The 18237-nt window shown below is 37.3% G+C and overlaps 1 protein-coding gene across 2 annotated transcripts in view; it reads right to left on the reverse strand.

Moving 5' to 3' along the window:
* Positions 1-18237, reverse strand: part of LOC136874024 (uncharacterized) — a 204397-nt gene that overhangs the window by 11311 nt on the left and 174849 nt on the right. Inside the window, exon 13 of one of the 2 annotated variants that reach the window (XM_067147506.2) lies at positions 3351-6765. The exons of the other annotated variant lie outside the window; for it this stretch is intronic. Within the exon in view, the coding sequence (XP_067003607.2) occupies positions 6572-6765 (194 nt within the window). The 3' untranslated portion in view covers positions 3351-6571. Of the gene's footprint in view, positions 1-3350; positions 6766-18237 lie in introns of those variants that run through there. 2 annotated transcript variants of the gene reach the window in all.

The following is an 18237-nucleotide window of genomic DNA, read 5'->3' on the forward strand; positions in this document are numbered from 1 at the left end:
GGCCAAAATGTTCTTGTATATTGAAAAGCTCCTTTCGACATCCACAGATGCAAGGGTTGCGTACTTGAAGTGCGCTACATCACTTGGTGACGGCTCTTCTTCAATATCCACTACACTGAAATCTTCCCCAGTGAGTGCCCGAATGACTGAGCACAAAACCTTGTATTCTGTGTTTTTATCAAGAACAAATTTTAGTTTCCGAAATACCGACTCGCCAACTTCACCATGCACATTTTCCAAAGATTCCTGTGTTGCTCTCACCAAAGCTGTCGCTTGTTTGATTGTCACACCTCTCACCTGAAGTCGTGTAATAGCTGATGGCAGGGAGTTAAAATTTGCCTTAATGTATGCCAACTTACCCTGCACATCGTCAGCTGAAAACATCTCTTGAGCGATTTTGATAGCCCTGGCATCTTGGACTTCTAGAGAGTTTGTCACTTGCTTCACTGCTAAAAAGTTGTCGCTGTAGTACTTAAACGCATTGATCCACGTACCCCAACGTGTGACTACAGGCTGCGCAGGTAGTAGGATATCGGGAGCTAGTGACTTAAAGAGTTTCCTGCGCGATGGGGCCTTGATAAATAACTTTTTTACCTGCAGCACAAGTCTATCAACGTCAGGAAAATTCTCCGTCATGTCTTCTGCCACTCTGTGGAAAGCATGAGCTAGACAAGTTACATGCACCATTCTTGAATAAAAAGCTTTGATAGCTTTCTAACCTGGTTCCCTTTCCTCCACACACTTTCCCCCACATGTCTAACAATGGGATCCCATATGACCAGAGCCTCAACCCCATCCACCTCATTTGATCCCGTCTCCTGGTCAGCCCTATGTTTCCTGATTGCTGCAGAAACTACTTCCTCCTCACTTTTCTCCCTTCCATGACCCTGTTCCTCCTGTCTTTTCCTATCCACTACTCCACATTTCCCTTTCCTACCTTTTCCCTTCCTCCTATTTCCGCACTTCTCAGGAACAGTTCCCTGTTCCTCATCTTCCCTTGGTTGTTCTACCTGCAGTGACTTGTACCGATTTCTCACAGACACCTGTCCTGAATTCTGATCCTAAATAGAGCCGTTAGCCTGCAATCTCCTTCCCCTTAAAACATTAGACCACCTGTCTTCTATAATTCCCCCCTTTTCTTCCCATCCCTCTATTACACCTACTGTATCCTGTACATTTTTTGAGGGAGATCTACTTTCCTTCCTATCTTCTGAAAGAATCCTTATTATCTCCCTCAAACTCTCTAACTTCTTCCTTCATACTCCTTAATGCCTGGCCACACCCACAGTTCCTACACTTGCACTCCTTAGTAATTCTTTACGGAATAATGCAAAAAGGAAAAATAAAACAAATTATTCTTTGCAAAATAAAAATGAAAGGAAAGAAATATTGGCTAGGATAGTTCACAAAGATCACACAACAATAAGGTAATTAACATAGGCTGCTACTACTACACTACAATACTACTTAGTTGTACGAAAAAAAATTTACTACAACACCCTAACAGAATAAAAATTGCTGTTAATTACTGAAAACCAGAAGTAATACACAAGAATTACAGAATTCTAAATTGCAGTTAAGTCTACCCTAATTTACTACTACAGAATTCTATTATGAGAGTCACTACAGATACAACAGATACCCCACAGATACTGTACTACACAATATTTCATAGTAATAGAATAAACACAAATTTCTAATAAGATACTATAATACACTACAATAATTTTTAAACTACATTGAGATGTATCCTATTTACAATAGGTTAATACTAAGCACAAATAGAAATGAAATTTGCAATTAGGCCTAAATTTTTAAATTCAAGGATTTCTAACAAAGTTAAACGTGTAGACAGCTTATTATTAGTACTACTTTATCCTACTATGCTCTAATAGAAATGAAACCTGCCGTTTGGTTAAATGCTCAAGTATTGAAAGGGTTACCAAACAAAGATACACATAAATATAACATGCAAGATACTATCTAATACACCGTATCTACACCACAATTCTCAACTGGAATGTGGTTATGTTATTATTACAGTTGGTGGATTACTATTATTTTCCCTACTCTATGGGACGGAGAATAAAAGTGTCCTTAAACGCTGAAAAATACGAGGTTGTCTACAATAATTTCTCAAAAGTACTTCTGTCAAAACTATGCCAGGGACATGAATTGCAAGTATTGGGATATAGGAACAAGATTATTATTAGCTAACTGCTCATAAATACTGAAAGATCGAGGATGGGATATATAAATTATGGATACTTTAAGTACCTATTCAGAACTACAAATACAAGAATACAAGAACTATAAATACAAGAATCAGCTGATATTTATATTTTCTTGACTACACTACACCCTTTTTTCACAACTGTAGCCAACAAAGCTATATTTGAATATGAAGAGTGACAATAACCGCTAACAATACAATGACTTAACTATTTTGCCAGTTACTTAATTCCTGTTGTTCCTCGTGGAACATAGGGCATGAACACAGCATCTCCATCTGGTCCTGTTGACAGCCAGCTTCTTTACCTCACTCCAAGTCTTGCTTTCTTCCATCACTTCCAGGTGAACAGATCTTCACCACGTTTGCTTGGGTCTCCCTCTCTTCCATTTACCCTGTGGGTTCCAGGCCAGCACCTCTCAATTGCTTTGTTCCCCTTCCCCAGTGTATGCCTGATCAATCTCCATTTCCACTGCTTTATCTGTATGGCCACCTCATTCTCTCCCATCCTACTCCAGAGTTCATGGTTGGAGATTACTTGCACCCAGTAGATGTCAATCCTTCACAAAACAGCGGTTAACAAAGGTCTGCAATTTGGATGTAATTACTCCAGTCACTTTCCAAGTCTTAGACCCATATAATAGAAAAACTTGACATTACTTCAGAAGATGTGGAGTTTGGTCCTGATAGATATTCTCTTGTTCTTCCATACCGGATAGAGTCAAACAAAGGCACCATTTGCCTTTTGAATGCGCTGGAGGACATCTTGTGCAGCTCCCCTATCTTTGGAAACTACACTGCCCAAGTAAGTGAAGCTATCCACATCCTCGATAGATTCACCATTTAAGAGAAAATGGGTCTGATTTGTTGGTGTTAATCCTTAGGGTCTTCTTTGAATTGATCATTAGTCCCACCTTTTTCCCTTCCTCTACCAAATCTTCGCGCATTGCTTGCATTTCTCCATGTGCCTCAGACAGGAGAGACAAATCGTCAAAAAAATTCCAGATCTTCAAGCCTATTGACTAATCCTTATTGGATATCACGTTTCACATTTCAAGTCACGTTCCGCATTACCTTGTCAACCACAACCAGGAACATAGTATTTTGCCAGTAAAATACTGTATATTCTGTTGAAATCCTTTCTTTAAACAATATTTACAACAGTATCGCATTATTTAAAGAACTCATTACCTTCGTGATAGGTGGAACAGTTGAATTGCTAGTTTAAATATCCTGTCAATTGCCTGCACTAATATAACCACTGCGAAAGTTACGACTTTTTAATATCCAGTCTTTGTATATATTTTATCAACAAACCTACTGATATTTTAATAATATTAAAAAAGAAAAGTTATTTCTCCTTTCACGCAGTCCTAATTTACAGCTTGTAATCTAATGCCTACAGAACTACTCAGCGTAAAAATTGTAAATGAATACCACAAAATAACACTAAACACCAATATTTGTGGAACTAAATTCATCACACACAATTTTCTACATTTGTACAATAATAATAATAATAATAATAATAATAATTGTCTAAAAACTTTCAATGGCTACAAGTTCTAAAAGAGGCTGGTATATTACAGTTTGTCCCCCAGAAATTCGAAAACATGGTGGGAACTCAGCACAGTTCTCATTTTTGAACACTCTAATGTCACTGATCTGAGGTAAGATCAAACCATTCTTTTGAGAACAGAAGGGCTGCTCATTGACTGTGCCAGTGAAAGTCTGCTTGTGTTTGCATAACTTTATTAAGAAATTGAAGTGATCTTTACTTCTTAATCTTTCCTTTCTCCTGAAAATATAAGTATAAAAGTGATATCAATCATCATTTATTTTTTTATTTAATTTGATTCAAAGTAGATTTGCTTAAGTTACACATTACAATAGTAATGTATTTTAATACAGAATATTATTAACATTATTATTAGTAATGGTTTCAGAACTCTTTATGTATAGGAATAACCGTTCTTATTAAAACCAAACAGTTTTTCTTCTGTTTTGTACATTGTGTGCTAAAAGGAATAACTAATAGATTTCTCACAAAGCAATTTAGTTTACATATAGACTTCCTTCAAAATGAAATATTTCAATGATCCAAGTAATATACATAAGTGTTGAAAGAATATTGATGTTGAAAAAATATTCACTTATGATTTTTAAAATCTAAAAGCATACCTTCAATACTGAATACGTATTTAGAACTTTCATGCCATGTAAACGTATCATAATTATATTACAAACTACTGTATCTTTTATTCATAAATCATGAAGCTAAAATAATTTGCAAATGGTATTGTTCACATATGGCATTAAATTCAAGATATTTCGGCTAACTTCGAGTTCACATAATAAAATCACATTATAAATTATGTAAAGAGTAAGTTTTACATTATTTCACTTTTTCGAAAGTGATATGTGGGAGGACTTACATTATGTAAATTATCATCTGGATGTCGAAGTAAATGTTAAGGTAAAAGTTTTTTTCTCATACATTTTCAATATCTACCATTCTTTATATTTTAGAAATAATGTGATATTCTGGACATACTTCAAATAATATGCTAGGAATCTGAGACCATAGGCAAGTTTTTCCCTATCTCCTATCTTCTCCATTCATGAAATAATTACATTTAAACAGTAGATTTGCTGGAACTGTACCACTGTAATAACTATGTATTCAAGACAAAACAAGATTCCTGTAGAAGCATGCAATTAATCCTGTTATGTCCTTTCTTCTCTAGAGTGATGAAACCTTGAGTAATCAAAGCTCAGAACTAGAGCAATTTTTACAGGATTCTTAGAATTAAGTGTGTTCTATATACAACTCCTTCCATTATGATGCTATTTTATTGTGGTTCATTTCTTTCTATTTCCAACATTTACAAGCCATTTCCGTGCTCTTCAAAGAAACGAGCTGCATTCACAATAGAAGACTGATCTAAATATAATTGTTGTACTATATTTTCTTGTCCATACTACAAAGTTCACTAAAAGTTTGTACATAAATTTATTTACAAAATACTTAAAATATATGTAAGAAGAGAGTAGAAAACATAAGTCAGACTGATCACATATGTAATTACTAGAACCTTTCAGACATCAAATATTTAATTACTGCTTTTGAAGAAGGCGATGATAAAATCTCCTAGATGTTTGTTCTCTGGGTAACATTACCAAGATAATTTTGCAATATTCACGGCAATACCTACTTGTAGGAGAATTATTTATACATTTTATACAATAAAATTCATATAAATATGGAATAATCTAACTGTAGCAGACATTTAGCCAAGACAAACGGTTTTAACGAACAAGGCCACAGCACATTTGTGTATAATATGGGTAATTAACTAATAAATATTTCCAGAAACTTGGATGGCAAGCTTAAGTTCATACCGTTCATTGTTATTACAAACAAACCTCCATTACTTGTTCATGACCAAGATGTGTAAAACTCTGCCAACCAATTTAAGATTAAGTCTCTGTTACTTTTTTTTATTGTACTGATCAATAGTAAGGAACTAAAGCAATAGCCAGAAGGATATTAATATAGTTCTGTGTTTGGTAATGATGTAGGTACAACAGAAGCAGCATAGCAGTCATTGATCAAACAGGATAATAAGGGTTCTTAAGTGGGTTAATGTTTCACAGCAGTATCTTGTGGTGTTTACTTAATCATCAGATCTGTTATATCTGATATAGGGTGTAATTAAACATGGGCAAAAGAAGTTGAGACTACCAAGATTAATTTTCTAGAATTTCTTAATCACTATCCAATAAATGTAAGCATAATGGGATAAAATTAGAAACAGAGTTTTCTATGTTTATTATGAACTGCTGACCAAATAGGGAAATGCAGACTAATTGCATGAACGTCAGCTTAGCAACATTTTTTGTGCATGTGCCATTTTAAAAATTAATCTTTATATTTTTATATGAATCAAGTACCAGTACAAATTTAGAATTGCAAATATAATTGTTTTTAGCAAACCAGAAAATATACTTAAATAGTAGAGTTTGTTGAAGAAGAAAGAAGAATGGATACAATTCACACTGGTAAGGGAAGCCAGTAGTGAGAGATTAAATGCTAGTGGAGGTTTGGGAGAAATTTGTTCCATATTGTTTAAACCTTGTTAAAAGAAACGCAATATTGAAAAATATGAAGATCAAGATTCATATTACTAGGTATTTGTGTTACTTAGAGTGAGTTTAAAAGAAGTCTATTAGTACTGTAGGAATAACAATGAAGGTTTCCTTGAACTTCAGATGCAAGCAGCATCCCCCATATTATAAAAACTGTTCAAACACATATATAGCTGTAGAAAGGAAAGAAAGTTAATGGTTAACAGGATCTTCTGCTGGTGTTACCACAAATCTTGATTTCCCTGGGACAGTTAAACTAGATTCAGAGTGCATGGGTGATGCTGTAGATGATCCTCCATAACTTGACTGAGATTCTTGAATTGTTGTGAGAGTTTTACAGGCCTCTGTTGATTCAGCAGTTTTCTTTGGAGGTGAACCAATACGACCTGAAATGGACACTTTAGATTCCGTCAAAATGCAAAAAGGATTATTCCAAGCTAGCAAAATTTGGGCATATGAACAGATTGCTTTTTACAATATCTAACAGAATATTTGCTAACCCATGAATTCAAAAATAATGAATATGATGACAGTGAAAATATATTACCTTACCTTAAATATACAAGACTAAGGGCCTCAAAATTTGTAAAAATGGTTTTGGTCTATATTAAAAACAAATCTACAAAAAGCATACATATACCAAGGTATTGCTGAAATTTGTTTGCATTGACCACTTCCTTATTTAGTGTAATAAGTGTATGGATGTAGCATCCACTTTACAAAAAATATTTTAAATAAAGCTGTAAAAAGTACACTTACAATCACTCTGCATAGCAAATTATTTAAAGCAAACTATTTCACTCTTCTATCCCATTGTTGCCATAAAACCTATCTGTGTCTGAGACAAAGCAAATTATTCTTTTAAAAATTGGAAAACATTCTATTGACAATGAGAATTGTATATCCTTACAGTAAGTTATGCATTCAATTTGGTACGAGGGTAATCCCAAAAATAAGATCTATTTTATTTGTTATTTCTAGAATGGTTTACATCATTTTACAGCTTGAACATTTAGCTATTTTTCTACATAATCACAATTTCGGTCAATGCATTTTTGTAGACGCTGTGACAGTTTTTGTATGCCCATGTCCTAACAGCTCGCCGCCATGCTGCTCAGGAAGTTGTGAACCTCTTTCACCTCGTCTGTGCTGAATCCTTTTGAGCCAAATGTTCTTTCAACTTAGGGAACAAGTGATAGTCACTTGGTGTCAAGTTGGGACTATAGGGTGGGTGGGTGGTGATGTTCCACTGAAACTGTTGTTGGAGAGCAATGGTTAGCCGGGCGACGAGAGGGTGAGCGTTGTCATGGAGAATGTTTATGCCCTTGCTCAACATTCCTCTTTTCCTGTTCTGAATTGCCCGTCAGTTTATTTTAGGGTCTAACAGTACCTGTCAGCATTAATTGTGGTCCCAGCAGGCATAAAGTTGATCAACAATACCCCTTTTCGATCCCAAAACACAGTTGTCATAACTTGACCGGCAGACTGTGTTTGCTTGAATTTCCGCAGCTTTGGCGAAGAGGGATGCTGCCACTGGCGTGATTGTTGCTTTGTCTCAGGTGTAAAGTGGAATGCCCAGGTTTTATCACCTGTGACAATCAAGTCCAAAAAGGTGCAAAGCCATTGAAGAAATGCGCGGGAAGAACTAACTTGTTGCCGCATGTGGTCCTCAGTCAGCATGCGCGACACCCATCTTGTGCACACCTTCCGATATTTCAACTTTTCCATTAAAATTCTGTGAGCAGCGCTTTGAGAAACCTCAGGAACCATAGTGCAGAGATCATCCAGGGTGATCTGCCGATCTTCACACATGATTTGCTCAACCTTCACGACTGTCTCGACGGAAATAGACGGTCTCCCGCTCCTTTGTTCATCGTGAATTTCAGTCTGACCGGCTGCAAACTCTCTACACCACTTATGAACATCTTTGACATCCATGCACAACTCACCATCCACTTCCGTCAATTGGCGATGGATTTCAATCGGTTCAGTACCTTTTGCATTCAAAAACCGAATAACTGTACGCACTTTGCACTTGGAGGTAACATCCAACGGGAGCTCCATTCTCAACGGCTGCGAAGCCAAGACTGAGTGCCTCAGTAGGGTGTGCGCATGTTTATGAACTTCCGCCACCGGACTCTGTTCTGCGCCATCGTCCTGATCTCTGTCCAGGTCTTCCCTCCTTTCTCCATCCCTTCTGCTATTACACTCCTCCATGTGTTTCTTGGTCTGCCTCTTCTCCTGCTACCTTGTGGGTTCCATTCCAGGGCTTGTCTTGCTATGTCGTCTATCTCACCGTAATGTATGCCTGATCCACTTCCATTTCCTACGACACATCTCAATATCAATGGGTGTTTGATGGTTTTTTTTTTTTTCTCCAGTTCTTCATTGGAGATTACTTATCGCCACCATATCCTCAGGATATTCCTCAAACTTCTGTTCACAAATGTTTGAAGTCTGCTAATCAGTTGTTAGTCTTCCATGTGTCACACCCATAGTGCAGTACCGACTTGACATTTGTATTGAAGATGCGTAGTTTGTTATAGGTGTTAAGTTCCCTTGATTTCCAGATTGGTCTCAGCATTGCAAATGCTCCTTTAACTTTATTTATTCTATTTCCTATATCCTCTATAGTTCCTCCCTCAGGGGGTGACTATACTTCCCAGGTAGCAAAATTGATCGACTTGCTCGATCCCTTGGTTTCCTAAAAATAATAGTGCCTCGTTTGGGTTATTATAGGAGTGCAGGAAACACTCTTCACAATATTGTGACCAACAGGCACATGAACAGTGTTCTGTATTTATAAAAAAATAGGAGACCTTATTTTTGGGATTACCTTCGTAGTTATTAATCAAGTTCCATTCTGCCTATTTTGACTGGTAAAGCAGTAAATTGACTTTCAAGGATGTTATTGACATACTGTAGTTTTTGGAATCCGTAGTTTAAATGTACTTTCATGAAGAGCAATGATAATTGGCACTAGAGAAAAGGACTAATTAGTTCATACATACAAATGGTTTTCACCATCAGGCAAAATAATTGCTGTTTCAGAAGGAGCATAGATTTCATTAAATTTGTGCTATTAATTTAAATTTGGTCTTTTCAGTGTTAGGAAAAAATAGAGAAATTGTCTAACTGTATAAAGAAACTTTTAAGATAGAAAGTCAAACAAGAGATAAAACAGGTCATATACAGAAATAACTTGTAATTAAGCTGAACTCCATATGCTGTTATTGCATCAGACATACAACAGACAAACCTCTATATCTCGAGTCACCTCTGGAACTGAATTTTATTTCGAGTTATCGAATTTTGAGCTATAGAGAATTCCCGCCTTTGAGAATTTTACATAATCAAATCACGTGTAACTACAGCTTGATACTTTCATAAGTGTTCTTTAACTATATAAAAACAAACTAACTATTTTGTCATTTTAATTAAAACACTTATAACAAGTCATTGAAGACAGAATACATACATTAGAGGAACATGATGTAGAAGTTGATTCCCATAGGGAACCTAAAATATTTGTCCTGAATGAGTAAATTTATAATACCAATATAATGGTCCGTTATTGGACATTATAAATTTTCCAGCTAACTCATTCTTGGTTGCCTACATCATTTGATGGCCAGGCAGGCATCAATTTTTGGAAATGAGACATAGCTCTCATAGTGCATTGGCACTGCTGGTAGCTTCAAGTAGCCTATGTAGTGGCCTCCACGGTATGCACTAGCCTTGCGTCTTGGGTGGTGTGCTAAGTCCCAACTGACGAGCCTAACTTAGCACACGAGGGCGAAACGCAGGCAACCAAGAATGAGTTAGCTGGAAAATTTATAATGTCCAATAACGGACCATTATATTGGTATTAGAGGAACATGTCTTTCACTCTCAAGCTTCTTTTCTTCCAGTTTTCATCTACAGATATTGCTGTAAAAATATTTAAATTCTATTGACTCTGTATGTAGGATCAAGGAATAGTCTGTGCACTTAACATCTGGTCTAGTGACTATCCCGGAGAAGGTTCATACGGCTCTATCTGCCTATGGTCAACGCACCAGTGGTTGACAGGTAAGATATGCTGTAGTACGTTAATGAACAGTAATACACAAACCTTAAATGCTGTATTGCATTGTTATTGTACAAAATTAGAGTTACAGAATATTTTCAGCCTCTATGGAGGAAACTTTTGCTTCAAGAAATGGAGAAATTTGTGTAATCGAATTTTGAGTAACAGGGAAATACACATGAGGAATAGAACAGACAGCACAGATACAGATTTATTTTGAAGTATTGAAAATTTGAGTAATGGAGGTTCGAGCAATCGAGGCTTCTCCATTACTTGGTAGTGGCTAGGATGTGTAAAACTCTGCAACCATTTTAAGTTTCAGTCTATGTGCAAGATATCCGGAGTCCATCCAGCTTTCACTCCCATACAGCAAAGTTGATCTGAATACAGAGTGGTGTAAAGACAGTTTCATCAGGGAACCAACCCCCTTTATTACAGGATAGTAACAGGTTTGTGTGAAAAGAGGGAGCTTTCTTTATCTTTCTTTACTTTGCTATTTCTTTTATATTACACTGACACAGACAGGTCTTTTGGCAATTATGGGATAGGACTGTGAAGGAAGCAACTGTGGCCTCAAGATACAGCCTGGTGTGAAAATGGTTAACCGCAGAAAGCCATCTTCAGGGCTTCCGATAGTGGGGTTGAACCTACTATCTCCCAAATGAAAGACGACAACTACAGGCCTCAAACCACATAGCCAACTTTCTCAGTAAGGAGAGGTTGCAACAGGAAGAGAAGACTAGGACAAACACAAAAGCACAAGAGAACAAAGACAATCAGGGTGTTGAAGCCTGGCTACTGTTGGAAGCTGGGAAGAAAAAACAAGCTCATTGGTGGTTGAGAAAAATGGAACTGGGGCTGATGAGGAGAGAACCCTATAAATGGGAAAAGAGCAGTGTTTATGTGGATATCATCCTCATCCTTTTGTATTTTCCTGTTTGTCCTCTTCTTCCCCTCTGTTGCTCCCTCTTCCCATATTGGTATGTACTGTGTTTAGTCTGTGTTCCTTTTCATGAAAGAAAATTGAAATGACTATCTACCATGTATAAATAGAACAATGTCCTTTTGATTTCTTGTGGCAAATCAGTTTCTTTTACACATTTCAGACCTTTCAAAATTGAATTCATTCATTCATAACTTCATTATAGACTATTATACCTTTCAGTGTTCAGTATGCAAATGAAGTACCTAAATACTGCCACACTTTGTAACTACAGTATTTGTAACTAGCTCTGACCTCATTTAGTTCCATAACTCATTTTTTAAGTCATTAGAGACCCAGTATAACCACTGTTAACTTGGTCTCCCTTTACTTCCCTTACCCTCCTAGATAACTCATCAGTCGCTTAAGTGTGGCCAGTATCCAGTATTCGGGAGATGATAGGTTCGAACCCCACTGTCGGCAGCCCTGAAAATGGTTTTCCGTGGTTTCCCATTTTCACACCAGGCAAATGCTGGGGCTGTACCTTAATTAAGGCCACGCCCGCTTCCTTCCCAGTCCTAGCCCTTTCCTGTCCCATTGTCGCCGTAAGACCTATCTGTGTCAATGCAACGTAAAACAACTAGCAAGATAACTCATCCTCCTTTTGCTTTGCATGATCCCACCACTGAAGTCTGTTTATGCATACTGCTTTATCCAACATCATTCCTAACCTAGCCTAGCCTTTACCTCCACATTCCAAAAACTCTACTGCCATTACAGCTTACCGGTATTAAGTACCTTGAACTAAGAACTCATTCTGCCATCAATATCACTGTAGCCCAATTGTCAGTATAAATTACAATGTTTTTTGTTTTTCAACCACTACTGATCTATATTTCAGGCAGTCACCCAGGTAGCAGATTCCCTACCTGTTGTTTTCCTAGACTTTTCTTAAATGATCGCAAAGAAATTGGAAATTTATTGAACATCTCCTTTGGTAAGTTATTCCAATCCCTCACTCCCCTTCCTATAAATGAATATTTGCCCCAATTTGTCCTCTCGAATTCCAGCTTTACCTTCATAATATGATCTTTCCTACTTTTAAAGACACCACTCAAACTTATTCGTCTACTGATGTCATTCCACGCCATCTCTTCACTGACAGCTTGGAACATATCCATTATTACATGTTATAAACTTCATAATTATTCCATATTGAAAGTTGTTATAACTCAAAATCCAGTAAAGGTATTTTATTAGTCCACCTATTCAATACTGTCCACTTGTAAGAGGTTACAAATACCTATGATTACAGACACCTTCAGGACATCTTAAAATATAAACCTTAAATATTAAAACAAGAAGCTAGATAATTAGCATTGTGACCTTATATGCTTAAAATTCTGGTACATTAAGTGTAACATTTGGACTACATAATAAAAACTGTGATAAAATGTCATTGAAAAACTATCACTTAGTCATTCTAAAACCATGTGTTCTGAGACTAAAATATATCTTCATCCTATATGAACTTGTGAAATCCTTATAGAATGTCTCTTTGAATTGTCTCCTATTTCTCCAAATGCAATGGTAAAAACAGATGTTCTAACAAAGGAAAAGTGAAATAACAAGCACAGGAACTATGTCTTGCATAAGATGTGGTCATGCAGCTACTATTGTCATTAGATGTGAAAACATTTTAAATCCTCCTAGGGTAGTTGTAAAATGAGGTGCGAACTGGAAACGATGTACAAGATCATGAAGCTAAAATGCAGAATACCATGTAGTCACATAGTATGTAGGGTTCCTTGTCAAGAACATTTGATAGCCTAATGGACCATTCATTCTGTGGGACAAGTGAATACTGCTGTAACGGAATGTCCGGTATGTTTCACGGCAAACACAGAACTGATGTAATGTCACACTTAAAGTACCAGAATTTTAAGCATATAAGGTCACAAGGCTAATTAACTAGCTTCTTGTTTTAATATTTAAGGTTAATATTTTAAGATTGATTTAAGGCTAAAGATGCCCTATAGAAAGGGAGAAATATGTCCCAAAGATGTCTGTAAAAATATTTGTAACCACTTGCAAGTGGACAATATTGAATAGGTGGAGGACTAATGAAATACCTTTATTGGATTTTAAGTTGCATCCCACTTAGTCGAGCAGCTCGTCTCATTTCTCCGAAGTCTTCCCAGCCCAAACTTTGCAATATTTTTGTAACGCTACTCTTTTGTTGGAAATCCCCCACAACAAATTGAGCTGCTTTTCTTTGGATTTTTTCCAGTTCTTGAATCCAGTAATCCTGGTGAGGGTCCCATACACTGGAACCATACTCTATTTGGGGTCTTACCAGAGGCTTATATGCCCTCTCCTTTACATCCTTACTACAACCCCTAAATACCCTCATAACCATGTGCAGAGATATGTACCCTTTATTTACAATCATATTTATGTGATTACTCCAATGAAGATCTTTCCTTATATTAACACCTAGGTACTTACAATGATCCCCAAAAAGAACTTTCACCCCATCAACGCAGTAATTAAAACTGAGGACTTTTCCTATTTGTGAAACTCACAACCTGACTTTTAACCCCGTTTATCATACAGTACCACTGTCCACCTCGTAACATTGAGGTCATTTTGCAGTTGTTCACAATCTTGTAACTTATTTATTACTCCGATTCCACTTCTTTACACACATTGATATATATAAGAAAACAAAGGTCCGGTAATACTGCCTTGAGGAATTCCCCTCTTAATTATTACAGGGACAGATAAAGTTCCACCTTAATTCTCTTGAGTTCTATTTCCTAGAAATATAGCTACCCATTTAGTCACTCTTTTCTAGTCCAATTCCACTCATTTTCGCCAGTAGTCTGCCATGATCTACCTTATCAAATGCTTAAGACAGGTTAATCGTGATACAGTCCATTTGACCTCAAGAATCCAGGATATCTTGCTGGAATCCTACAAGTTGAGTTTCAGTGACATGTCTAATATAATCAGAAAGAATGCCTTCCCAAAGCTTACATGCAATGCATGTCAAACTGACTGGCCTGTAATTTTCAACTTTATGTCTATCACCCTTTCCTTTATATTCAGGGACTACTATAGCAACTCTCCATTCATTTGGTATAGCTCCTTCAACCAAACAAAAATGAAATAAGTACTTCAGATATGGTACTATATCCCAACCAATTGTCTTTACTATATCCCCAGAAATCGTATCAATTCCAGCCGCTTCTCTAGTTTTCAAATTTTGTATCTTATTGTAAATGTCATTGTTTTCATAGGTATATTTTAATACTTTAGCATTAGTCTCCTCCTCTATCTGGACATTATCCTTGTAACAAACAATCTAGACATACTGCTGATTGAATACTTCTGCCTTTTGAAGATCCTCGCATACACACTCCCCTTGTTCATTAATTACTCATGGAATGTCCTTAGAACCTGTTTCCGTTTTAAAATACCTATACATATGCTTCCATTTATCACTAAGATTTATATGACTGCCAATTATGCTTGCCATCATGTTATCCTTAGCTGCCTTCTTTGCTAGATTCAGTTTCCTAGTAAGTTCCTTCAATATCTCCTTACTTCCACAGCCATTTCTAACTATTTCTTTCCAATCTGCACCTCCTCCTTAGTCTCTTTACTTCTCTGTTATAATATAGAGAATCTTTACCATTCCTTACCACTTTTGAAGGTACAAACCTGTTTTCACATTCCTCAACCATTCCTTTAAACCTATCCCAGAGTCTGTTTACATTAATATTTATCATTTTCTACTGACCATAGTTACTTTTAAAAACTCCCTCATGCCTGTTTTATCAGCTATATGGTACTGCCTTATAGTCCAACTTTTAATATATTCCTTTCTTTCACATTCATTTTTAACAACGACAAAAACCGCTTCGTGAATACTAATACCGTCTAATACTTCGGTTTCTCTATAGAGCTCATCTGGTTTTACCAGCACCACATCCAGAATATTCTTCCTTCTAGTTTGTTCCATCACTTTCTGAATCAGTTGCCCTTCCCATATTAACCTATTTGCCATTTGTTGGTCATTCTTCCTGTCATTTGCATTACCTTCCCAATTTGGTAAATTGAGATCACCCGCTACTATCACGTTCCTTTCCATATTGTTTCTCACATAGCTTATGAAATAATTCTGAATCTGCATCAGTGCTGCCCTTTCCCAGTATGTACACTCCAAAGACATCAAGTTGCCTATTATCTTTAGAGATGAGCCTTACACCTAGAATGTAATGTTTGCCATTTTTAACTTTTTTGTAGCCTACAAATTCTTCTTTCACCAGAATTAATACATGGTTCATGGTGTAGGTTACTGTAGTCACATCCTAGTTCATGAACCATGGGCAACGGCTGAGTGGCCTAGTAAGTAGTGCTGAGAGTCGGGATACCAGTTGCTATGGAATGGGAGTGGGCATCTCTGACCCAATCCGAGTCATGGCCCTCCTTGTGCTCAGGCAGCTAGGACTATACAATCCACCGGTGGTCCATAACCCGTTAGAGGAGAGTCCTCACTTGGACTATGTAAGTAGGGTAGCATCCTGCATCATGAATTTACCGAGCTCAGAACAATTTTTTTTTTTTCTCTTTACGTCGCACCGACACCAGAACATTTTAAGCAAGACTCGGACCTATGGGAGTAATGGAGTCCCACTCCCACTTGACAGGTAAGGGGCTCCTTGGAAACAACTTGACGAATGAAATGGAATTCGATCGGGAGCTATCAATATTAATGGGACTTATGGAAGGAAGGAAGAAAAAGTAGAACTGGCCAAGTCAGCAAAGAGGATGCATCTGGATGTGCTAGGATTAAGTGATATTTGGGCAAGGGGAGATAACGAGGAAGAGATAGGAGATTATAAAGTGTACTTGATGGGTGTTAGAAAGGTAAGGTGCAGAGTATGAGGTAGGGTTGTTTATCAGGAATACCATTGCACGCAACAGTTTCTGTTAAGCACATAAATGAGCTAATGATATGGGTAGATTTGTCAGTTGGAGGAATTAGGACGAGAGTTGTCTCAGTGTATTCACCATGTGACGGTGCAGATGAGGATGAAGTTGACAAGTTTTATGAAGCATTGAGCGACATCGTGGTCAGGGTTAACAGCAAGGATAGAATAGTGCTGATGGGCGATTTCAATGCGATAGTTGGAAATAGAAATGAAGGATATGAAAGGGTGACTGGTAAATGTGGGGAAGATATGGAAGCTAATGGGAATGGGAAGCGTTTGCTGGACTTCTGTGCTAGTATGGGTTTAGCACTTATGAATACATTCTTCAAGCATAAGGCTATTCACCTCTACACCTGAGAGGCTAGGGGTACCAGATCCATAATAGACTATATCTTAACAGACTTCGAATTCAGGAAATCTGTTAAGAATGTACAAGTTTTCCAGGGATTTTTAGATGATACAGACCACTATCTGATCTGTAGTGAACTAAGTACCTCTAGGCCCAAGGTAGAGAGAGTGAAATCTGTCTGCAAATGAATAAGGGTAGAAACTCTAGAGTACAAGGAAATTAGAAGTACATGGATATGATTAGTGAGAAGTTTCGAACAGTGGACAGTAAGCAGGTTCAGGATATAGAAAGTGAATGGGTGGCTTACAGGGATGCTGTAGTAGAAACAGCAAGGGAATGCCTAGGAACAACTGTGTGTAAAGATGGGAAAAGGCTAACATCTTCGTGGAATGATCAAGTGAGAGCAGCTTGTAAACATAAAAAGAAGGCTTATAAGAAATGGCTCCAAACGAGGGCAAAGCAGACAGAGATTTGTACTTAGATGAAAGAAAGAGAGCAAAACAAGTAGTTGTTGAATCCAAAAAGAAGTCTTGGGAGGATTTTGATAATAACCTGGAAAGGCTAGGTCAAGCAGCAGGGAAACCTTTCTGGACAGTAATAAAGAATCTTAGGAAGGGAGGGAAAAAGGAAATGAACAGTGTTTTGAGTAATTCAGGTGAACTCATGATAGATCCCAGGGAATCACTGGAGAAGTGGAGGGAATATTTTGAACATCATCTCAACGTAAAAGGAAATAATCCTGGTGCTGTTGCGAACAACAAAGCTCATGGGGAGGAGGAACATGATGTTTGTGAAATTACGCTTGAGGAAGTGTAAAGGATGGTAAATAAACTCCATTGTCATAAAGCAGCAGGAATAGATGAAATTAGACCTGAAATGGTGAAGTATAGTGGGAAGGCAGGAATGAAATGGCTTCATAGAGTAGTAAGATTAGCATGGAGTGTTGGTAAGGTACCTTCAGATTGGACAAAAACAGTAATTGCACCTATCTATAAGCAAGAGAACAGGAAGGATCGCAAAAACTATTGAGGTGTCTCATTTATTAGTATACCAGGCAAAGTATTCACTGGCATCTTGGAAGGAAGGGTGCGATCAGTCGTTGAGAGAAAGTTGGATGAAAACCAGTGTGGTTTCAGACCACAGAGAGGCTGTCAGGATCAGATTTTCAGTTTGCACCAGGTAAATGTTAAATGCGACAAGAGGAATAGGCAGTTGTGTTTATGTTTCATAGCTCTAGAGAAAGCATATGACAGGGTACCGAGGGAAAAGATGTTTGCCATCCTGGGGGACTATGGAATTAATGGTATATTATTAAAATCAATCAAAGGCATTTATGTTGACAATTGGGCTTCAGTGAGAATTGATGGTAGAATGAGTTCTTGGTTCAGGGAAAAAGGAAAAAGGCTGTAATCTTTCACCTTTGCTGTTGATAGTTTACATGGATCATCTGCTGAAAGGTATAAAATGGCAGGGAGGTATTCAGCCAAGTGGAAATGTAGTAAGCAGTCTGGCCTATGC

The sequence above is a fragment of the Anabrus simplex genome, chromosome 5 (genome assembly GCF_040414725.1).
Source record: "Anabrus simplex isolate iqAnaSimp1 chromosome 5, ASM4041472v1, whole genome shotgun sequence".
Taxonomy (NCBI): Eukaryota; Metazoa; Arthropoda; class Insecta; order Orthoptera; family Tettigoniidae; genus Anabrus; species Anabrus simplex.